The 24,256-nt window shown below is 39.5% G+C and overlaps 1 protein-coding gene across 1 annotated transcript in view; it reads left to right on the plus strand.

The window, feature by feature from the left end:
• Window positions 1–24,256, plus strand: part of ROS1 (ROS proto-oncogene 1, receptor tyrosine kinase) — a 76,531-nt gene that overhangs the window by 4,374 nt on the left and 47,901 nt on the right. The window contains 17 exon segments of the mRNA XM_064448554.1: window positions 2,422–2,482; window positions 3,179–3,327; window positions 4,492–4,630; window positions 5,117–5,318; window positions 5,982–6,058; window positions 8,367–8,489; window positions 9,835–9,896; window positions 9,898–10,020; window positions 11,208–11,305; window positions 11,821–12,332; window positions 12,959–13,171; window positions 14,045–14,155; window positions 14,694–14,875; window positions 15,830–16,021; window positions 21,268–21,368; window positions 22,986–23,200; window positions 23,561–23,718. Coding sequence (XP_064304624.1) covers window positions 2,422–2,482; window positions 3,179–3,327; window positions 4,492–4,630; window positions 5,117–5,318; window positions 5,982–6,058; window positions 8,367–8,489; window positions 9,835–9,896; window positions 9,898–10,020; window positions 11,208–11,305; window positions 11,821–12,332; window positions 12,959–13,171; window positions 14,045–14,155; window positions 14,694–14,875; window positions 15,830–16,021; window positions 21,268–21,368; window positions 22,986–23,200; window positions 23,561–23,718 — 2,718 coding nt within the window.

The following is a 24,256-nucleotide window of genomic DNA, read 5'->3' on the forward strand; positions in this document are numbered from 1 at the left end:
TAAAATACAACTCAATAAGGGGCAATGTGTTGCCCTTTAGAAAGACATCTCAAATGGAGAATGCCTGGTCTGTGCTGCAGATGGACTGGCATTTACAGTGATAAGTATGAAGCAACATAAAGTGCTAGTAAAGAGATGGTGCCTTTCTGGGCCCCTTTTAGCATGAACATAGAGTGTAAGATGGGATGGGGATGAGAGGGTTGCAGGGTTGTGTTTGGGACTGTTGAGACCTCAGTACAAAGGCTGTACCCACATGGGGGCAACACACTTCAAGCAGGTGACGGAGGAGTTGGAGGGGATCCCAAGTAGAATGCAAACCCAATGGCAAGCTGAAGATTTGACTGAAATGATTGATTTTGATTTTGTTTAATGCTTTTTAATCTGTGAAATCAGGATGATGACAAAGCTTTACAAATTAACTAAATGGTGGTTTTGGAGTGTGGGAACAGTGTAAGAAGTAATCAATTTACTTTTGTAGAAACACAGAATTAGTGTGGGTTGTGGTTTGGTTATTTTTTTTTGGTGGTGGTGGTTTTGGAGGATTTGTTTTGCTTGTCTGGCCACACAATATGCCAGTTAAATTCACTAACTCTGCAAGGGCTTTTGCGATTATCTTTCCACTGGATCAGCTTGCTGACTTGACTCCCCACATGGTCAGGTGAGCACCAGGTCACTGCATGGAGAGGATCAGGTCATTGCAGTCTGCAGGGGAAAGGAGCGGGAGTAAGAGAGGGACTTTTCCGTTGGTGTTGGCTCAGCTCAGTCATGTGACTATGCCTTGGGACCGAAATCTGGTAGTATTGCTCCTGTTAGATATTACCTCTCACCTGGGAGCAGAAGAGTGCCACTGAATTTAGTGGGAATATTCACAAGAAAGGGCAGCAGAATTTGTCTCCTATAGGGGCAGTCCTCATTGATGGAGAATATGTGAGGATTTCTTGTTTTCAGGCAGAGCAGACAGCAAATTTCTCTCAAAATTTCCAAGGCTAAGAGCTTCAGAAATCCTCTTACTTCAAGCAAAAATTGGATTTATGGTTCGGACAAAGATCAGAAGAAGAAAGAAAAACATAACAAAAAACAAATGGTCAGAAATGTCTATCTTGAACGAAGCAGAAGGCACTATGAATCAGCATGTAATCTGGGGACACTATCCTCTACAAACTAAAGAAAGCTTGATTGTAAATGAAAGCTCCAGTGTATGGTTGATAACTGATGTCTGCTAATACATGGATCTTTGCCTGCTAACAGTCACGATAATTCACTTGGAAGTATTTTATTTCTCTGAATATCAAAACATTGGAAAAAAAATTTTTAAGTGTTTGCACTTGGCACCAAATGCCTAGATGCAAGATAATGTATATAGGAATACACAGCTAAGCAAGTATTTAATTCCATCTCAACTACAACTGTGTTGTCTGAAAAAACATGTCTTATCAGTTTCTGTAGGGTCCTGGAAATGTATATCCTAGAATCACAGGAAGAGCAATTTAAAATATTTGCTCACTTAACACAATGAATTGCTTCTGAATGATCTAAAGGTTAATTATCATGTGAAAGGTGGCAGCAGTATGAAGCATACTTCAAGATTTCATAGGCCAAATGAACTTGCAGAATAAAATGAGCCCAAATAAAATGCCTGTCTAGAAAAGCTCAAACCGTGACTTCTCAAAAGTTTTGGCTTTCCAGGAAGGTCAGTTTTGCATGTAATTTTTAAGCTACTGAAATCTACCTGGAAAATGTTACTACCTCTTCTTAAGTTCTCTACCTACAAAGCAGGGTAACGCTATATCTGTGTTCCCTACCTAAACTGAAAACTCTTGGGAATTTTCTGTTCTTAGGCTGTGAGTGTGGAGAACTCACTGCCCTGGGGTATTTGTTATGTTTGCAGCTTGTAGACACGACTGTACCAGGAGGAGTAACTACTAACAAGGAAGCGTGAATTAGGCATGGCTGCTCTTACAAATTGTTAATTTCAACTATTTTGAAAATTCACTGGAAGTACATTTCTAAGAATGTCCTCATTCATAGGAAATACATGAAGCGGGAAAAGGTGAAATCCAACATGTGGAATTTATCATTAGCAACTTAAAAACCATTACTTCCCAACTCCATGGTTGTCACTGAAGTCTATTTCCCGCTTTAATGTAGCCCCACATTTGTGCTTTCCACAAAGGGACTGTGTGTAAGGAGGAAAACGCTAATTCAGTGCCCAGTGAGTTGATGGAAAGACTCTCGGGAAGCTTTTTGGAGTGAGTTTGTGTGGTACTGTCGCTTTTTAGAATGAATGTAATGATTTCCACAGAGTTTGTATGTATTCAGAATGTCCACAAGATTTGTATGGATTTAAAATGTGTCTGCATAATTCTAGGAGGAAGTTTGCCTTTACACAAAAATAACCAGTGAGTTCTGTACCCTACACAGACGGTTTCCTGTAAGTTTGGCTGTAGCCGTGCAGAGGATGCATATGGAGCTGAAGCACAGCGTAAGTCTGAATAGAGACCTGTGTCCAATTCACAGTCTGATAAATTCAGTTTTAAGATTATAGTCTTGCTCTATTATCTGGATTTCCCTGAAAAAATAGGAATGTCTTTTGTGTTTTAATTCATCAGAAAATGACCACTTTTCTTTTTCTTTTAACAAATACGATGAAGTTAACTCTATCTTACAGTAAAACTTTTTTTCCTCCCTTTCATGGAGGGAATCTTTTGAACTTGGTCTCAACTGATTGAGATGATACTTTGTCAAGCACCCATCCTTGACCTGTCTGCTATCTTGAAATCATTGCCAAAAGCTCCTGCAACTTATGTGGGAACAATTGGGCCAATACAGTGCTATTGAAACAGGCCCCTTGAAAATCTCTTCAGAAGTCTCCTGTGCCTTCACTAGGTTTCTATTCAGCAAAATTTTACTTAGTACCTGTATCTTAAAGTGCATTTACACATGCACAGAGTTGTAGTCAGGTTTTCTCACATTGAGCTTGGCCCAGTTCAGGCTTACTTATCAAATTGTCTTTAAAATGTCGTGTTATTTATTCAGCAACATTTCCAATATATTCTTTTGTGTGTTTTTATTGGCTTCACAGCTTTCAGGTGTGTGGGGTAATAGGCTTTTACCCTTAAGACCCAGAGATTGTGATGAAAGGTTTTTTTCTTACTGTTGTATTGCATTTTCTCCTCAGGCTACTTGAACAAGCCTAGGGCACCATTTGCATCTACCATTGGAAGCCACAGCGTCACATGAGGGTGGAAGCCAGCTAACATCTCTGGGGTGAAATATATTATCCAGTGGAAGTTCAGTCAGCTCCCTGGAGACTGGAGGTACACAGAGGTAAAGGAGGACACTTCCTTTTACTTTGCAAGGAAATAGGTTCTTCTCTGCTTTTCATTTTATTTTTGAAAAATATTGGATAACATGTTAGGCATGTGAAAGAGGTTTGCAAAATCATGATAACATGGAGAAGCTGAGAAGTGGACAATTCTTCCCTGTTTCCTCCAACACAGGAACATGGAACTTTGATGGAAACTAGCAGGTAGGAGGTTCAAAACTAGCAAATAAAGGTATTTCCTCAATGAATGTGTAGTTAAAATGTTCAACTGCATCCTGGCACATGTAGGTGTTAAATTCCTAAATTTAAACTCTTAAATATTACAATTACTAAAATTACTAAATGGGGGTTGAAAAGTGGCTGGACAAATTAATGGAAGAAAAAACCTGAGTTCTACTAAATGCAAACATTGCCATTGTTTCATGGTCAGCCATGCTTATAAAATGGCAAGACTGAGAGTATTCAGGAGAAATATCACTGTAGGCTTTCTTTTTATTTATACCTTTCCCTAGAGAAATTTCTTGTCAGAGACACAATTCTTGGCTAGATAGACCTTTGTTGTGACTCAGTATGGTTATTCTCATATTATGTTCTTTTGCGTCAACTATACACTTGTTATCTTGCCATCATCTTTGTTGGATCAATTTACAGAGCATGACAAGCTGGTGCGGCAAATCAAAGGTAAAGACAACTTGCTAAGCAGGAATTTCTTATGAATTAATAATTGGTGAAATAATGGGGAACAATGACTTCAGACCATAAATACTTTAAGGTAGCTAGGAGCCTTTGGATCCTAAACCTGTAGTATATGTATCAACAGTTTAAAATACATTGCCTGTGATATGTTATTATTTTAGGTTTTTTACCTTATTCTTCAAATTTACTATTATATTGCATCCATCCTTCTATCCATCTGCTCATTATTTAGATTTGGTAGTGTGTTCTGAAAGAAAGAGAAGAAAAAAAGTTCTGAAAGGATGGAAAATCAAAGTGTATGCTAAAGATAGCTCCAAGAATTTCCTCTTATTTAGACTTAGGATGCTGCACTTTTGTATCCTGAAATATGTATGTTGTTGTATGAGACTTCTTTTGCCCTGGTAACACCCTACCTAGTAGCTGCAGATGGAGGAAGAAAAAAATCTGATTGTGCCTCTGCATTAATCCAGGTAGTATCTAAAACTTCATATACAGTCAAAGACCTTCAAGCCTTCACAGAATATGTGTTTCGAGTAGTTTGGATCATTACATCTCAGCTGCAGCTCCATTCTCCATCTAGTTCCAGTTACCGGACACATGCTTTTGGAGGTAATGAATTGCACTATTAATTGCATCTTTCAGGACCGTATAAGAAACATTTATGTTTCCTTGTTGTTTCTTTCACAGCAAACATTGGTGCTTAATCCTGAGAATGATGTGTATGTTGTCTGTTGGGTAGCTGTGGAAGACCACACTAAAATACCACAGGCTCTTTTTGTTTGAACTAGAAGATTCAGGACTTCTTCCTGCTTTTGGTTTTTAAAACATGCACAGAAAAGTACAAGGTCAAAATTGTGAGCGCACATTGGATACTTCTGTGAATAATTATGCATGTTAACTTTTTGACTGAAATACACACACATTTCCTGGACACTAAAAAAAAGTTAACCTTTGCTGAAATTTTATGCTGTCGCTAATCATATTTATTAGTATAAATGAATTAATAGGTATGAAACCTAAAAGTGTACCTAAAAAAAGAAAAACCAATGATGTCTTAAATGCCATCCTAGAGCCAGTTATTTCGATCTCTTGCAGCTCCTGTGACAGCTCCTGTCATTAAAGATACTCAGAGTTCAAGTCCAAACACTGTTGAAGTGAGTTGGTCTCCACCACTTTTTCCAAATGGATTGATTGTTGGATATAACTTGCTTCTGACCAGTGAGAATCACAAAATGTTGAGTGCCTCAAGAGGGCACAGCTTTCAGTTCTACTCCACCCTCCCAAACAACACTTACAGGTACGAAAAGAAAACCAACAGGGCCAAGTGTACTGTAGCACTTCTTGCCCAGACAGTACAGGATATGTCTAAATACCACTTTGCACAATTATGCTGCTTTTTTATGTTCTTGCCAAAAGCAAGGGTACCTTCCCTGAGATAACGGAGTTATTCCAGATGAGTTGGCTGCCTATGTGGAAGTCAGATGGGGAAGAAGTAAAAGAAATTTGATATAGGGCCAGCAGGCTGCATTTTCTTAGCTGCTGTTTTTCTTTTTTTTTTAAGCTTGTGTGGCATGTTTTTCTGTATATTCAGGGAATGATAGAGCGGTCCTCTCTGGTCCTTTAATCATCAGGAAAAATTCCTTCATTTTTATTAAACACAAAGGCCTGCATTCTGCTTGCACTGGTAAATACAGGTTTTCCTTTGAAATGAAATCGAGTTGCTCTTCTGAGTCTGAAACCCCATTTTTAATTTAGAAGCTTCTGTTGTTATTCCACCTTTGGGGAATTCGGATTCTGGTTAGTTTTATTTTTATTATGAATTTCCCAAAGCATTATATTTAAATGGGTGTTTTACAAAAGTCAAGCACTTCTGTAGCAGCTGCCCTGCTTGATAAAATGTTTCTCAGTTAATCTTTCGAAAGAAACCTTCAAACCAACACCTGTCTCTGGTTTACTGTAGGTTCAGTATTGTGGCAGTTAATGAGGTTGGTGCTGGACCCCCTGCCGAAGCCAACATCACAACGCCAGCATCCAAAGGTACAAGAGTAGTAGAGTCCTTATCACTGTCTGTTCCTGGGGACAAAGTCTTGTTCACTCGGCTGCCATGTACATGGGAGAAAAGAATAATATTTACACTGTAAACACTACATGACAAGGAGTCATACACCAAGGAGCCAGAGAGCACCCCGTTTTTTAGCTGTAGACATTATTGGGCTACACAGTATGGTAGCTGGTAGATGCTGGTAGGTCTGAACAAATTCGGCGAGTTGTATTACAGATTAAAAACAACTCAGTGGTCGGAGGCAGAGACTGAGGGGACATGCTTCCATTTTCTAGATGAGATTTTAACAGCTGGCAAACAAATGTATTTCTTCTAATAATATTGAATACTTAACATGAAACTCTTTTGTCAAAACACCCTCAGTTGTCTCATGCCAAATATGTGAAATCATATAATTTTTTTGTTGGTCTTTCATGGCTGTATTTATTTTACTATATTAACTAGTTAATAATGAAAGTAATGATATACTATAGGTATCACTCAAAGAATTGCAGAAATATTAATTGCCGGGAAAAGGTACATGTTGAGATAGAGCACAAGTGAAAATGAAATCAGTGTTACCAAAATGTATCTGTAGAAAAGAAAATAAAAGAAGCTTCCTTCCTCCTGATGAAATCTAGTTGTCAAACATCTGGAAACTCCAACTCTAGCAAACACTTTCAGGCTGTCTCTGAATCACCAGTATTCTGCTATTGATTAGAGAAATTGAATTTGTAGCTCCTCTAGTACTTTAAAAAATATTAGTATTTTTTTTTCTAATAGCTCAGACACACTGATATGTCCTTATATGGGGACTCTGCAGAGGTTTGCTCCAGGGTTAGCTGACCCTGAGCCATTTGTGCCATTTGTGAAATGTCCAGACCGGTACCTCTGACTGTGTTCAGCAAGCCAAGCCAATTACCAAACGATTAATTTAACGTAGAAAACAACCAACCAACCCTACCCTCCAAAGGAACACCTTCTGGGAGTGGGGAACCATCCCACCTCCCCTTACTAGTCACCACGTAAAACTTCAGTTGATTCCTCCTGAATTGCCCTGGCATGCACTTCTTCTCTGTGCTAGTGTGAACAGAAGCAACCCTTTCTGATGTATAACATTCAGAAGCAGTATTACTGCATCAGGTACTGAGCTGTGTAGTTCTGACTCCTGAGAAGAGCCCAGTGGCAAGAAATGCCACTGGAAAAGAGATAAAGAAGTGATATTGGCCTCTTGTACTCCGCTCTGGAGACATCATTACCAAAATGACTCAAGGTATGTGCACCATGTGTGAAATACATGCAGCTCAATCTATGCAGATTACCTGGGAATAAATTAGGACAGCATTTGATCACACTCTAGTGATACCCATATGAGGAAATGATATCTAATAGCAGACAGCTAGAGGGGGGAAAAAAAAAAAAAGGAAGGATTGTTTGGAAACTGAATTTAGCCAAATTTAGACTTGAAATAATGCACCACTTTTTGAAATGAAGGTAACTGCCTTGTGAATCAGTGCAGCAGGGGATGTGCTAGATTTCCAAGCATCTGATATTCAGACACTATACTAGCTATCTGTCCCAGAGCTATGCATGGCCCAGACAGAAGGTATAGATGTGCTGCACAGGTTTTGATGTAAGTTACCTGGGCCTGTATAAGCACGAAGTCAGCTTATGTGACTAAAGCTCTCCTTCTTGACTTTAAAATCGGTGACTTTATTAAAAAAAATTAAATTTATCAACCTTGAAGCAGATTGTATTGTGCCATTATCACCTTTTTCTGTGAAAACTACATGTTCCTTGAAAAAATTACTGGTCAGCCTGGTAAGATACGCAATAACCATACTTGCCTTGCTCTTCCCCAGCTCTGTGGGATAATACTCTTGTCTGATTAGGCTTTTCAAAGAGGCCTGGGGCGGGGGCTCAGTAAATACCCCACTTCTGCTGGATCTTGGAGTCACATGGATGTTGTAGTGCCTTCTTTTCCTCAGGAGTCCATAGGACCTCATTTGCTCCAGCTTACTTTCCCTTGCTAGGGACTCACTGCTGTTACAGGAAATGATAGTGTGAAATTCATGGACATTCTCACCCTGGGTGAGGAGCCAGAAGGCACTGTAATGGTGGATAACCGTGCACTTTCAACAGTCAAGGAGTTTTAGACTGTCATTGCTAGTGTAAGAATATATTCATACATGTACATATGTCTGTGTACATGTGTATATACTTGTTTATTAATGTTGTATCTGAGTTAGCAATGTTCTTCTCTGTGCTGCAGTCATCTATCTTAATTCTGAATTTCTCTGTTAGTTAAGGAAAAAGCAAAATGGCTCTTCCTATCCAGAAACCAGTCTTTAAAGAAGAGATACACAGAACATTTCCTCGAAGCTGCCCAGTGCCTGCAAAATGGTATTGTAGACCACAACATTACAGGTAAAATCAGATCAGGCTCTCTCCTTTTCTCTCAAGTACAACTTAGACCTCTGTGTTCGCCAAGGACCGAATCACAGAATCCCAGGTTGGAAGGGACCTCAGAGGTCATCTAGTCCAACCTTTCTAGGAAGAGCGCAGACTAGACAAGATGGCCCAGCACCCTGTCCAGCCAAATCTTAAAAATGTCCAATGTGGCTGAGTCAACCACTTCCTTGGGGAGATTATTCCAATGGTTGACTCTTCTCACTGTGAAAAATTCCCTCTTGTGTCAAATCAGAATCTCCCCAAGAGCAACTTGTGTCCGTCCCCCCTTGTCCTCTCCATGTGACTCCTTGTAAAAAGGGAGTCTCCATCTTCTTTGTAGCTACCCCTTAAGTACTGGTACATGACAGAATGCATCTCAGCTAGCCTGAGACAGTATCTAGTCTGCCTTTATAGCCAATGGGGAGAAATAGGAACTTTCAGGACATGATTTGACCTATTTGAAATGACAGGCACTGGGAAGGGTTGAATTGTTCTCCCCAGTGCAACCTTTTCTTCACTGAATCTAGGCAGCTACTTCACGGCTGGTCTTTTACATAGTAGGTGTCTAAATTGAGGTGAGATGAAGCCAAAGCAGATGTTTCCCTATGATTAATGACAGTATTTTCTCAACATGAATATGGGGAAGTATTTCATACTTAAGAATTAAATAATATGAAGTGTCAAAAGATACTGGCTGAAGAGTATGCTAGTGTGTTAGCTAGTCTGGGGCACAGAGCTCTATAACAAGGCATTTAGTAGCCTAAGTCACCAGATAACCATGTTATCTCAAATTACTTGCTGCCCTAATGTTTCTTATCCACACTGGTGCCATATTTGGTCCTTGGACACAGTGTGGAAATCTGAAATTATCTACCGAAGTTCACAGAGCCACAAGGACACCAGAGGACGAATGTTGCCCCTGACTAAATACCCTTTGATAGTACAGAGGTGACACAGGTAATGTCTAGCTTGAATTCTAGAGTGAATGGTGCTTTGGGAGGAGATGCCAATTGCATCTGTTGGCCCTGGAGAGTGGCATTAGGTGTCAGTTCGTTTGCATGTTACACATCCTTTTTTTGTCTGATTAACTTTCTGAAGGAGGGCAATGGTCTATAATAATGTCACTAACACAGCAAATAGGAAAGTTTCCTTATTACCTGAAAGAAGACTAGAATTGGAGGAGAAAACCCAGTTAACTTTTCTCAAATAATGTTGGGTTGCTGATTGAAAAATAGTTCTTTTTAAGGCAAGTAGAAAAAGTAACTGAAAAACCTGAAACTTATTTCTTCTATTATCTGTGTGCACTTATCTTTATTTTTAGGAATTTCTGTGAATGTTTATCAGCAAGTGGTGTATTTTTCTGAGGGGAATTCCAGCTGGGTTGAAAGGAGCTGCAAACATGTCTGATGTATCTGACATAACGCCCTTTTATGCTGGCTGGGGGAATATTACATCCATCTCCGTAGACTGGCTTTACCAGAGAATGTACTTTGTCATGAATGAAAAGGTACTGCTGGAGGGATTAATTAATTTCTTATTTAATTTGAACCATTTCTGTGATTTATTTTACATGAGAAAATCTGATTTAAATATAGATATGTATGCACAAAATATAATTATAGAAATATAATTTTTATTTTAATAATATTTACATATTTCAGAGTTTTAAAAAAGAAAGGCTTGAATATCAGGTCACATTTGAGGCACACAGGGTATATGGAACTCTGGCTCCTTGTCTGATTTTTCTCCTTACGACATAAAAAGCTTTGTTTTTAACTGCTTTGTTTTTGAGACTAACCTCACACCCACCTCATACCCAATATAAGCAACTTTGTTTCTGTTACTTGGTTCTCCATCTAGACTGTTAAGTTCCTCTTCTGCCTCAGGAAGGTGGTCAGATAACTAGTTAGTGATTATAATGCCCTTCATAACTGGTAGAAGCTGTTCAAGAGGGAAAATATTTCATACCAGTGATGACAGCTCAGGTTACAGCTGGTTCAACTTGAAGTGAAAGTGTGGATGGCAACTCTGCACTTGATGCCCTACTCATAAAACTTCAGTTTTGCTAATGGTCAGACTTTGCATGTACCTTTGTAGTCCTATAATGCACAAAGGACTAGAAAGTTGCCTTAAATGGTTAGTGGGGGATTTTCTTTTGGTTTGGTTTTTTTTTTTTTTTTTGGGCAATCCTCTTGCCATGTCTGATTTCTCTCTTACTCCTCAGGGAACAGGGGGCAGGAAATGCAGTAGTGATACAAAGATACAAATGAGCTGTAGATGAACAGACCAATGGCAGGGATTTCTGAATCCATTGCAGTTAGAAAATTCCCAAGGTATTGCTCCCATGATCAGAGAAGTACTTCCTTCCCTCTTTTCCTTTCCCTGCCAGAGCGTTTTCAAAGTACAGTTTGCCTATACCCCCCAAATCGGGCTTTTCCCTCCAGCTTAGAGGTAGGAAGTTAAGAGGGGAATGGCTGACAGACAGCTCTTTCAGGGTAAGCTGTCACGGATGTATTTATACTTGTGTACAAGTGTTATTCTCAAATGACTGACAACTCAGGTGCCCATAAGGACCTAGGATTGCTAAAGAGGTGTTTCACTGTCTGGTTCCCCTGAAGGAATCTCAGGTCAACTTGTCTGCTCATTAGTAAACACCCTATGAATGCATCGCCAGTTTTTCTTCTCATTCCCCAGATACATGCCTGCCATTTAGAGAACTGTATAGCAGCTGAAGACATCACTCCTCTTTACGTGACATCCCCTAGGAAGGTTTTAGCTGATCCTTATAACGGGTAAGTGTCAAAGGTGCTATAAAGTTCCTCTCTAATTTTCTTCACTTCATTAGTCATCTAGGTTCCTGTTTCAAACTCTTGCCTTACCAAAACAAAAGTGCAATTGGCAACAAATAACAAAGTACAAAACAATTTGAACAAGAGTGACTCCATGCAGTGTTGTTTTCTTCATTTTGTTCCCCAGGGTGTTAGCAGAGATAGAGTATTTCCAATGCAGAAATGTAGTTTTCAGACATTGAGTGCTTTTATGAACATGAAGCTCTATGCATTTTAAGTGTCCATGCTTAACACTTAAGGTATTATGGAAGAATATTCTCCAATAATCTGCCAGCCAAACTCCCAGAAGGTAAAAGGTTATGTGCTTAATTCTCCCAGGATGTATATTAATAGCGCCAGAAACATTTTCCTATTGTCTGCTTAAGGACAGGCACATCTCTGATCTGTTAAAAAGTTTGTGACTCATCTAGAGAGTTCTTGCACTGTAGTTATTTAGGTCTGTTTTGCTCCATGTCCAGCTACATTTTCTGTCTCCTGGAGGATGGCATATACAGAGCAAACCTTCCACTCTTTGCTGGCACTGCCTCCACAGCTTCACCAGTAGTGAAATCCAGTGCTCTGAGAGACTTCATGATCAACTTCCAATCTAAGAGACTTATTTTCTTCAATAAAACAGGACAGGCCTTTGTGTCAGGTTTTCTTGATGGTTCAGAATTTCACACACTGCGATCACACGAGCCATTTAATGACATGGAGAGCTTTGTTTATGAGGATAACACGTTTACTTTCACAGATGGCTGGGCAGTTTTCCATGAGGAGCTCTCTCTTGTGGGGAGTTCTAGCTTCAGTGAGTATGTTGTGGATTGCAATTTGGCGTATCCAGAGTACTTTGGCTTCGGCAACTTGCTTTTCTATGGGGCATCAACTCAACCTTTTCCTTTATGAACTCCTCCTTGGTTTGTCACAGTGCTATTTGGATTGGACCAAGCTGTGATCAGCTGGAGACCACCTGAACACACTATTGGAACCAGTAAGTTCAGTTGTTTCTTCCTGCAAATCCACTCCTTTTCTTTCTAAAGGAATAACCTTCTGCTTTCCCTTTTCCTGATGCTGGGCTTTGGTGACTTCAATAGCTGATCCTGCTGAATGATGTGGAATTACCTAATTTTGAAAAATTTAACCCAAAATTTCCCAGTAAAATAGCTAAATTGTGTGCCTAAATTAACACAAGCTTATATTGGTAACTCATTTGTCATCTGCAAGGGATTTTAAGCAAGGTTCCATCTTAAATATGGTATGGAGTAGCAGTAATGTTGGTTGCTGATATCATGCAGAAAATGTATACCAGAGACATAATGACTTTTGATCAGTGACTCTGCTATGGTCTCTATCTTCTGTGCATGTGTCTTTGAACAGCAAAAAATTACCTGGTTGGGGAAAATTTTGGGTTTTCTAACTTTTCTTCATGGGGGATTGAACCACTACTCTTTGTTGGTCCCAGACCCAGACAGTGTAAATGTTTAAATTATCCCTTTCCTAATTCCCCCAATACTGGCATTTTTGAAATGAGTCCCCAATATACAGTTTTCTCAAAGAATGTGTATCATTTGTTACAGCCATCTACTCTGTAATAATGTGATTGTTTGTATCTCACAGGTCTATCTGCTTGGCAGAACTGGACCTATGATGTGAAAGTGTCATCTCAGTATCCATCTGAGGAGGAATGGGTTGTCTCAAACATTAGGGACACTAGGTGTACAGTGAAGGAGCTGGCCAGCTTCACAGCATATGAAGTGTCAGTCAGAGCTGTGTCTCCTGCTGGTGAAAGGCCATGGTCGGAGTAATTTAGAGGCACAACTTTAAAAGAAGGTGAGAATTGCTTTGTCACCCAGGAGAAATGAAGAACGAGTTAGGCATACAGCTTTCCACCTGGTGAGGCCGAGGCTTTGGGCAAAGACTGCAAAATGAGGGGCACAAAAAGGATTGTCTTAGAAACATTAAAGAATACAGGATAAGTAAATTTGCTTTTAGTTAAAGCAGTAAATTCTCAAACTACATTAATGGTCTTATGTATTATGTATTTATTATTCCTACTTTTATATATATATATATTTCTAATGCAAATACACTATCAAAGACATTATTTGACACACTATCATATGAAAAGGTATGAGAGCTGTTATTCCTTTCCTGTGCTCTGTAAAGCACTTTCTATGATTAAGTGGTTTGAGCAGTGCCTTTGGGGTTAATGACAGTTTATGGGAAAGTGCAGGCTTGCTAAAAACTGAAAATCCTTGGTTTGAGCATAGATAATGGGGAAATGGATGTGTGCACAGTGTCTGAGATTTGTAGATCTTTGGAATGTTTTTTGAAACATAGCTTACCCAAATAACCTATGTCTGAGGGGAAAATAGCTTTCTACTTAAGGCCCTGGACTGGCACCTGAGATTAGGGGTGAATTTTGCCTGACTTTGGTAAGGCCAGGTCCAAACCCACAGTGGTTTTTAACCATCTGGTAGGGTTCCAAACTGCCTTACTGTTCTGGACCTAAACCTGCCCTGAATCTCTGAGTTTCTGAAATTATGATCGTTTCATGCCTTTTTTGTCCATTATTCCTTAGGGAAGTGGGAGTTTTAAGTGTGCTTCTGTAACTTTCCAGAAATGAGAACTCCTGCTATTGAAATACAAATATTATACATCAATTGCTTGCTGCAAACAACTGCAATTTTCTTCCTTTATTAGCTGAAGAAGAACCATATATGTTGGCAGTGGGGGCTGAAGGGCTCTGGAAGCAGCAGTTGGATAGTTATGGGTCAGGAGAACTCCTTTATCCTTGTATAAGAAATATTTCAGGTAAATGCTAAACAAACTGCATGCTGCTGCTACAGACTTGTAGGCATTTATTAGCTTTCCATAATTTCATCAACAGAACTGAAAGACAAGAGTTTTCATTGCAGCAGTCTAGGATTGAATGCAGTGCAGTGCAGTGAAGTAGCTTCACTGAGCCAAGCTTTTGTGTCCATTCTCTTTCTTCTACTTTATGGCTCAAGTTAATCCTTAGTGAAACCCTACTAACAACACCAGATTTACAGCAGAGCTAAAATCAACTCTGTGAACTAAATAGTTCTGCTTCCAGCATCCCAATAGATGCCATACATTTATTTACATTTATAATGATCAGGGCTATATGTGTACCATATATGTACTATATATGTACATTGTGGTCCTATAAGGAAGTATCTATCTTCAAGTTAACTGATCCTAACTGTTCATTTGTGTTGATTTAAAAAAAACCTGAAGCATCTGGCTACTTTTTATTCTTTAAAAAAAAAAAGTGTTTATTTATTTACATGTTTATGAAATGCTTAATATCTTCCTTTTTTTCTTCAAGACCTCAACTGGTATAATGACACTCTTTACTGGATTAATTCCATGGGGCAAGTTCAGATCTGGTCATTGAACAAAAGAGAGGATACCACTGAGAATACTTATGTATCTGATGTCAGAAATGTAAGGGTATTGGTGTTTGATTGGTTGGGTCAATGCTTGTACTGGGCTGGCAAAGCAAATACGGTAGGTATAGTTGCGCTTCTTAAAAGGAAAAAAACCCTAAAGTCAACAAGAAAGACTACAAAACGGTATTTGGGAAGATAGTCCTTACTTCTTGCAACTTGAGATGCATTTGGACCATTGCTATTATAGTGCAGAACAAGGAATTGTTTCTTCCCTTATGTGATTTTCTAGAGTTATAGAAAAGTTTGGAGTAACATGTTCACTAATGCAGGATACTGGATTCCAGGTGCAAAACAGGCAAATCAAACATGCTATTAACAGTTTTGTTGGATTCAACATTATAAAAATAAGTGAAGATAATGAAAATGGAGGCTGCCAAGTTGATCTCAGCTAAGAAGTAGATGGACTTTATCCTAATCAAATTTGACGTGATTTGTTTACGCAGAGATTTTAAAGATTGGCTTCTGTACTGTGATATTTTGCGGATCACTGCAGATAAAAAAAATAATTACAATTGCACTTTGTACACTCTCGTATCAGGAACATTGACATGTGAATTATTTAAAAGGTATCTGACTTCAAAATTGCAGTGCTAATTTATGCAGTGCTGTCAAATTATGCCTTTCATTTCTTGTAAGTGCAAAGTCAGAAGCTGTTTTAAAAACTGGAGCTAGGAGGCCAGATTTCACACTGCCTTGCACCCTCATTTACACTTGTGAATAGTGAATATGAAGTGGGTGAGAAACTCTTGTCAGGCAGAAGGCTGCCAAAACTGGGAAAGCCAAGGGGAAAAGATATTTCAGCTTTTTCTTTTGTTTCTTTCTGGCAAACATTAACTAATAGTTTTGCCTTATTCTTCATCCTTATACTCTAAATGCAGAAGGTTTAGGCTTTGAAAGCCTAAGGCCTGCATAGGCTTCTGATAAATGGCTGTGGAAAAGTCACTTATGTACACTCAATTGATCATGACTGATGATTTAGGTGTGATGCTAAAAGCAATTCTTTTGTCCCTAGATCTACCGAAAATCACTGCTGGGAGGCCGTATGGATGTCGTGGCTCATGTTGGCTTCCTAGTAAAGGATCTAGTAGTGGATTCAGTAAATGGCTATTTGTACTGGGCCACAATGTATTCAGTGGAGAGTGCACGCCTGAATGGAGAGGAGTATCTTATGTTACAAAAGCAGCCACAGTTTTCTGGTAAACAGGTGACTGATTTTCTTTTTTTTTTTTTTTTTCTTTTGGGGAGGGGGGGAAGTGGGATGTTTTAGTGGTTAGATCTCTTGAATATAGTCAATGTTCATGGTTGTCAAAATCAATATGTTATGACCAGAAGAATAACATCCCTTTCTTACGATATTGTTATATGATTTTGAGAACAGGGTAAGAATTAAATAATGTAATATCTGTACCAAAACTTTGGCCTGTAATTCTAACAGCAGACCCTTGCAACAAAATGTGACATTAAAGATGTCCTTACAGTTGTAATGTTGCTCCTTCCCATATGTGAAAGGTACTTGCTTTTCCCAAATGACTTAACTCTAATGATCTGTTCTGGCTTTCCTAACAAAGTAAGGAGGCAGAGCTCCACAGCGTCCTGCCTCCTTTGTGATGTTCATCAGCCTGCAGGTCCTGACATGGCCATTTTTGGACCTAGACACTTGCCAGGGACATCAGGGTTGCACTTCAGGCTGCAGAGTTGATGCTGCAGGGGCAGGCTTTGCCTGTGCAGGTGAGAGAGGGGGGCCGGCAGCTGCTGCCATACTTGCACTCAGTGCAGCTGGCCACTGCTGCAGCCCAGCACAGCTTGTTGCTGCTGCTGCAGAATTGGTGAAAGTGCCAGATCTCCCACTGACAGTCCCCATCCTGCCTGATCCTGTCCCTCGTGTGGTGGCAGAAACAGCAAGTCCTGTGCTTTGGGGTTCTTCAAGGCTCTGCATCCCTAACTCACCCCTTCCTTTCCCCATCTTCTCTTTCTCCTTTGCCCAAGTCAGACACAGGTCTGGCCCCAGCTTGGCCCCTCTTTCTTTGCTCCAGGCTGCTGGGGAGCTCCAGAAGGCTGGTAAGAGGCTGCTGGAGAGCAGAACAGGGAGAAGGGAAGGGGACTTCTTGCAAGTGTGAGTAAAGATAATGGACAGTATAGGGGGAAAAAAGGGGTAGGGGGTGTTGTTTTAGCTGTATTAGGGTGGGTAATGGGTCCCATGTAGGGGTAGACTGGTAGAGGGGAAATAGAGATGCCATTCCCTCCTGTAGCTCACCAAAGTCCCTGCAATATGTGGGAATCCATTAATTCCCCTTCAGTACCTGGAGACTTTGTGGTATGCTCTGAGGTCCTCACAGACACCTCTGTATCCCTCTGTATCTCTGCTGACCTCTCCCATGTCTTTCTTCTCCATTCACCCCTCTCTGATATCCTATCAATTATCTTAAGGCCTTGGTTCACTGCTTACTCCTCATGGGTCATTGTTGCCTTCCCCAAACGCATCTTGCCTCTGCCACTGTGTGGGATTTGCCATGCCAGGGACTTGTTCTCATTCTTTCTAGGTGGGATTCAGTGTTGCCTATGCAGAGAAGGAACTCTGAAACTGAATATTCACCTCACAAAAAGATCTGCCAGGGTTTCAGCAGCTGCTGAGTGCTTTTCCTTTCCCCTTTCCCCTTTCCCCTTTCCCCTTTCCCCTTTCCCCTTTCCCCTTTCCCCTTTCCCTTCTCTTCCCTTTTCCCCTTCCCTCCTTCCCTCCCTCCTTCCTTCCCTCCCTCCTTCCCTCCCTCCCTCCCTCCCTCCCTCCCTCCCTCCCTCCCTCCCTCCCTCCCTCCCTCCCTCCCTCCCCTCTTGTAGCTGGGAGAAAAGTGATGACAGCCCAGTTCCCTGGCAAGAGGACCCCTTACTACCATAACAGGGACTGGAGGACTCAGAGAGTCAGTGTGACTGAGGCTGCAGACCCAGTGAACCTTTGAACCTTTTACAGACTGTCCGGAGCAGGTCAGGCTGGGGGACCATCCCATCTGTTGCACTACTTTTACTCTATGGAGTGTTTCTCAAAGAAATCTGAATGCTCCTCAGCTCAAACCACAGCCTGTGTGGGGTTTTACCCTCTGTCACAAGCGCTGGAGTGAGGCATAGCTTCACTGTCACAGAAGAGGTCAACTCAGATGTATTACCTGCTGCAACAGCTCTCTGTTTTAAAACAGAGCTCTTGCTAAAGAAGCCTTTGTTTTTATTCCATCACAGTTTGTGCTCCCATTTTTCCTGAAGCCAGGTTCTCTATTAATGACACTTTGTAAACTTTACAGATCTATGTCTCTTGGTTAGCTTTGTATCATTCCCCAGAACATTTCAATCTCATTTCTCAAAGGAAAAGAGGCTGGTGTTTGTCTGATTATAAAAAAAGCCAGGCCTGGTTTAGTCTCTGAAAAGCAATTGACATTCAGAAAGGCCAGCTGATTTCAGAGATCTCTGTTACAATCATGAGGGTTTGGGAAGGAGAGGGAAAGCTGGTTCTGGTGTGGCACCTGCTATACTTGTAAACCTAAATACAGAAGAAATTAAAAACTTTTGTCACATGTAGAGAGAAATGTCTGTGCTGCACAGGGTCACTGTATCTTCCCGTACTAGCCTCACACCTCTCGGTGGAAATGGGCCAGTGTGGACTGTCTTCATGGGAAGACGTACAGTGTCCAAGCTCAACAGCACACTTACAGTTATCACATATCTTCTGAGTTATCTGTTGCAAAGGACTGATAACTTGCAGTTTATTCTGAGTAGTGAACATCACCTTCCTTGCCCTTCTCTTTTGATTCAATACCTGTTTCTCTGAATCACCTCATGCTAACCTCAAATTTCTTGTTCTTGTTTTCAGGAACCTTGGCAGCAGTAAGACTGCTCATCTGCTCCTGTCATTTTTTTTTCCTGCACCTTTCTCTATGTCAGTGATACCAGCCTTCAACCATCCACTTATTCACACCTCCTACAAACAAACATCTACTCTCCTGCTTCTCTGCTGCCCCTAATCTATGCACTGACTTCCTGAACTCAGCCTCCTGCAGTGATGCATACAGGAAAAAAGCCAAGTAAAAATCTCTAGATTGAGAGTTGACCAGTTATAGCTGACAGGTGTTTATTAAAATAAAACCCAAAATAAACCCATTAGAAGAAAAAAAAAAGCAGTACAACGTTATTTAATGGTGGAATTATCAAGCTGGTCGTTACTGTCCCATATAAAGATGCAAATATATGTTTGCACAGTACTAATATGTATCTTCCTTGCACAATGGAGTCCTTTATCCTGAAAATAGTACCTCTTACCTCAATATTAAAACAAGATGTAGCAGTTAATTGCTGTTATCCATCAGTTAGAGCATGTCCTCTACATAACTGGTTCCTACTGGCATTTACTAGCTGTTTTTCTAACAGAGAATTGCCGTTCAGCTGGTCAGTACAGGATCTTCAGCACTATATAGCTGTATTTCGTTTTAGCTTGAAACCTGAGTGATAGGAATAGAAGAGACTACTATGGAGATGACAGGTTTCCTAAACAGATATGAAGGCAGAGCTTTGAAAGTCTAATTTCTTTGGCAGGAACTAGATCCTTTTATGACAATTATTTTATTTTCCAATCAGTTGTTTAGCTTAGCTGGTGGGTATTGGCATAGCTTGATTGATTTTGGCAGAGCTACTTTGATTTATTCCAGCTTAGGATCTCACACAGAATTTCTAAAGCACTTAGTAAGTCATTTACACTGTACAATGTGCCTGGGAGAAAAGTAATTTATAGGGGACCAGCAAAGTGCATTATATGTAGGAGGGGCCAGGACCCTTTAGGTGTGGTCTCGATATTTCTAGTCAAGGGTATTTCAAGTAGCTAAATTTATGTTGCATCTTATGATGTTGAGTTACATTGCATGATCACAACTATATATTGTGTCCAGAGACTAACACCACTCATGAAATGGAAAACTTGTCTCTTTTTGAAGCATAACAGAAGAGAGGTGTTAAATTACTGCCTAACTCCTGAAGATGAATAGTAAAAATATTTCTTTGCCTTTTATTGATGGCAATATAGGGATCAGGAGAAAGAAGATGATCACTTCTATGGGAAAATATAGAAGTTGCAGAAAAAAAGTGGGGCAAGGAAAGAAGATCCAAACATTTAAAAAGGTAAGAAAGATTCAGGAAGGTGTAATTTGGTGTTGCGCATGGGAGACAGAATAGGTAAATGGGATAAAATGCAACACAGTTGACTAAATATGCACTCAGGCACATACATGCTGTGAGATATTTTTAACAGGAAATCCTACAGGAGCAATCATTCAAACCTTGATTTTCTGACATACAATGTCAACAGAAATATGTCAAGACTGCAATTACATAAGGACCAGCAGACAACTAAGTGATACGGCATTTGCTTTCCTGTCATCATCTTCTGCAGTTTGTTAATGAAGAGTTAAAAAAAAAAAGAGGCTGCTCCACTTCCATCCATAATGGAAATTTAAGCTTATAAAAGAAAAGCTACAGCTAGTGTTCAGATGAGAAGTTTGAGAGCTCCTGGAAAACATGTTCAGAGAGGCCCCTAACAACTTGTAAGCTGTGCTAATGACATGACACAGACTGAACTTGATAACATCTAGCAGACTAATTTGTGGAAGTAAATTCTTTGTTATTCACAGAAGAGATTATTAGATGTCTTATTTCTTTTATTGCTGCATATGGTATTGAATCTGTTGTTTACTGCAAAAGCAAGAAAGCTCTATTTTAAATATTAGATCCTTTTAAAAATAAACAAAAAATCTTGCACCTAGCTTAAATGAAGATGAAATATTGAAGTAATGAACAGGAAGATTGTTTCACACCCCTCCCCCCCCCCCAACTTTTTATTTAATAATAAATGATTTACCAAAATGTAAATATTTGAATTTCCTATTTAACCAAATACATAAATAAAAATTTTGCATGTATTTTCCATAAATAATGTAACACATTAAATACTGTATGCATAACATCAAAGCTAGAAAACAAAGACAAAAGATCTGAAATACTTCTTTCAAAAGGTGATTCTGAGTTTCAGACTGGATATCAACCACCTGTTTCAGACAAAGAATGTTAAAATACCAGAGGTGTTCTGGAAACTTTTATAGGTAGTTCCACTAATCACTTGATACAGTATTGCCATCATATCTGAAGTACTCAGATACTCCAGGGATGAACACTGTGACAGGTGCTTATAAAATGCTATCTAGAAAATCATCAGCTGCTATAAATAGGTGTCCACCGAGGACCTGATTATTTTCTAGTGCTGCCTCTTTTTGTGTTAGAATAAACATTCATGATAGTAATGTTGTTTTTGCCAATAAAGAGCTACTCATGATGTTTTCTAGACAACAGTTATGGCTAAGGGCTTTTACCTCAGAAGCAAAGGTGTGTTCAAATTGCCATTTGGACTTTTTTTTCCCTTAGGTGGTTGGTTTAACTTTGGATCTCACCTATGGTTTTCTTTACTGGCTTGTGCAAGACAGTCTATGCCTAAACCTATACAGAGTTGCTCTTTGCAAAGAAGGGTAAGTAAATATGTAGCAGAAGTAAGACAGTCTGTGTTTGCTAGTTTTTATGATACTCTTTAAAAACAAGCTTTGTCCAATGCTGGGCACACTAGTTACTAATTTAACAATAAACAAAAAGAAGAGCTAATGGTCACAGCTAGCTGATGGCAATCTACATGTTGAGATGGTTGTTAACACAGTTTTACAGTGAGAGAAACACAGTATGGAAGCTCAGCTGAACTGAGGTCATGCTCATCAATTTTTAGACTTAGCATAAGGAAATAATCACCATTTATTGTCTATTTTATCTTGCATTTACAACACCTGACAGTTTTCAAGGGCCTAGAGCTGTAACTTTTTCATCTTGCATGGAGTTTAGGACTTGAACTGACACCACTTTCTCATCTGAGCAATTAGAACGCAGCAGGATTTCCTTTTGATCACCCTGAGCACAAAATGGCTGCATTACCCCTGAAAGGAAAAGTTTCAAAAACAAAACAAAACAAAAAATCCCACCAAAATAAAACCATGTTTATGGGTCAACCTGAATACATACTAAGACCTTGAGAAAAATGGTAATTTGTTGTGTAAGTGCTAAGTGCCTGATGAGTGGTAGCTCATGAAACTACGGTTTTTTGCTCCTTTTCATATGAAGAGTGCCATTTTTATTTATTTATCTTTTTCAAGCCTCAGATTAAACTGCTTAAACTTAGTTGAACAGTATCTCTATTTACTTGTGCTCATAGTGTTGCAGGCTGGCTTTGTGTTGAATCAGCTGAATTTCCTGACTGATTTTTAGACTTGCTATGATTAACTGTAAATATTTAAAGAATCAAAATATGTTGATTAGTTTTAGCTAGAACATGCAGCTCCATTGTGAAGCAATTGGCAGCCATAAATCATTGTCCCTGGCATGCCAGAATAGAGAGATTAGAAGTAATCCATCCTAATGGACATGATGGCGTGTCAAAGATTTTCCAAATTTGTTTTGGCTAACGTGTCTAAGCTGAAACACATTTCTGAGATGGCAAAATTATGCCTCTTACAAAATATTTAATCTCTCACTCAGAAGACAAATTGAGGCCAAAAAAGGCTTGTAAATTTTGACATAGAAGTAACAAGACAGATTAAATCACCAGTGATCCCAGTGGAGGAAAATGTTAATAAACTTTAATAAATAATGGAAGGTTATCGAGGAAACTAGCAGGGTCAAATTCATCTGGGACCTGCTCTAATGAAGCAGAATGAATCTCATGCTGTGAAATATACTCCACTGTTTCAGTGGCACTGCTGAGAGAAGATGGGCTGATTTTTCACAATACTCAGTTTTCTATATTCATGCATCAGAATATTAAGCCATTTTATAATTGTTTTCTAATGAAATAAAGGGAATGAAGGCTTTTTCATTTTTTTATTCTTTTGCTTTTTTTTTTTTTGCAAGTGCTCCTGCAATATGCCATTCTGAAAAGTGTTACGCTTTAGAGAACTTAAAGAAAACTTTTTGTTTTCCTGCCTCCTACATGAGTATTAAGAACTTCAATGATGAGAAACTTATCAATGTGTAAAACATTGCATAAGTCTTGTTCTCTCTACATGTGTGTTTTCAGTTTGCTGATTTCATATGTGTTTTCACAGTTGTGGTAATGCCATCGTCACAGAATTTGCAGCATGGAGTGCTTCAGAAATATCTCAGGGTGCACTGGAATACTACAGTGGTCGTCTGTTCTGGATTAATAGTCTTCAGTTCATTACAACTCAGGAAGTCAATCAGAGCCTTAACATTCCCTTCTCACAACCAGCAGAGTTTGCAGCCTTTATCCTTGTCCACACATCACTTAAACCTTTGCCAGGTAGATGATTTTCTTCTTCTAAACCCTTCAGTAAAGGCATTCACTGCCAGCCTGTAATTCTTCATTCTTGAAATTCTTTAGTCATTTGACAAAAGATAAGAACAACAGCAACATATTAATAAACATATCAGGCTATACCTGGGCAATGTGCAATTATAAAAGCTGATGGGTACAACTAAGAAGAATACGTTGTGTTGTTATTTGTTGTTTCTATCTAATGACAGCTTACAGGACAGTTACTTACAGTTACTTACAGGACAGCTACAGTTAAAACTTTAATGTTTTAAGTCAGGTTTGAGAAGCCTACCTATCGCTTGTATTCTTTAAATTGTTATTATTTCTTCCTTTCTTTATGGGCAGGAATTTTTTCTTTTACACCAAGAGTGATTCCAGATTCAGTGCCAGAGTCTTCCTTCAGGATTAAAGGAAATTCTTCAAGTTTTCACGTCACTTGGAGTCCCTCCACAAATGTGGAATGGGGAACTGTCTTCTACTGTGTGGGATCAAAAGCTTTACAAGTGAGGATATTCATATAATTCTTCCTTAATATCTACACGTATTACTGCATCTACTTGCTGATGTATCTATTTTTAAACAGAAATACAGTTTGTTTCTTCTCCAGCAATTACAAATCAGTCAAGCAACAAAAAGGAACTGTAAATATAAAGCAAGCTGTCCTGTTTCTTAACCACTGAGGGCAGGACAGGAGGAGCATGGGTTTAGCAGCAGCTCTGGGCTAGCCGCTGGGCTGTGAAGTGTCAGGCGAGGAGCTCCCAGTGCTCAAAGCTGTGTGAGAAAGCCTTTCACAGTAATTCAGAGACAGAAGTGTCCTCTGAGCTGCCAGTGGGACAGCCTTTGCCTGGATATGAAGTCTAGCCTTATTTTAGCACATTTGGCAAGCTTTACTTTAAATTCAAAGGGCAGATTGCTAGCAGATAGCTATGCATCGCTACAGTGCCACCGGAGTTGGTGAAACAATGATCACTCACAGGAAAAGAAGGTCTGTCTTGATTTAGTTGACCAGTTTGGTAAGGGGCATTTTGGAAAACTGAAGGG

This window comes from Phalacrocorax carbo, chromosome 3, assembly GCF_963921805.1.
Source record: "Phalacrocorax carbo chromosome 3, bPhaCar2.1, whole genome shotgun sequence".
Classification (NCBI taxonomy): domain Eukaryota; kingdom Metazoa; phylum Chordata; class Aves; order Suliformes; family Phalacrocoracidae; genus Phalacrocorax; species Phalacrocorax carbo.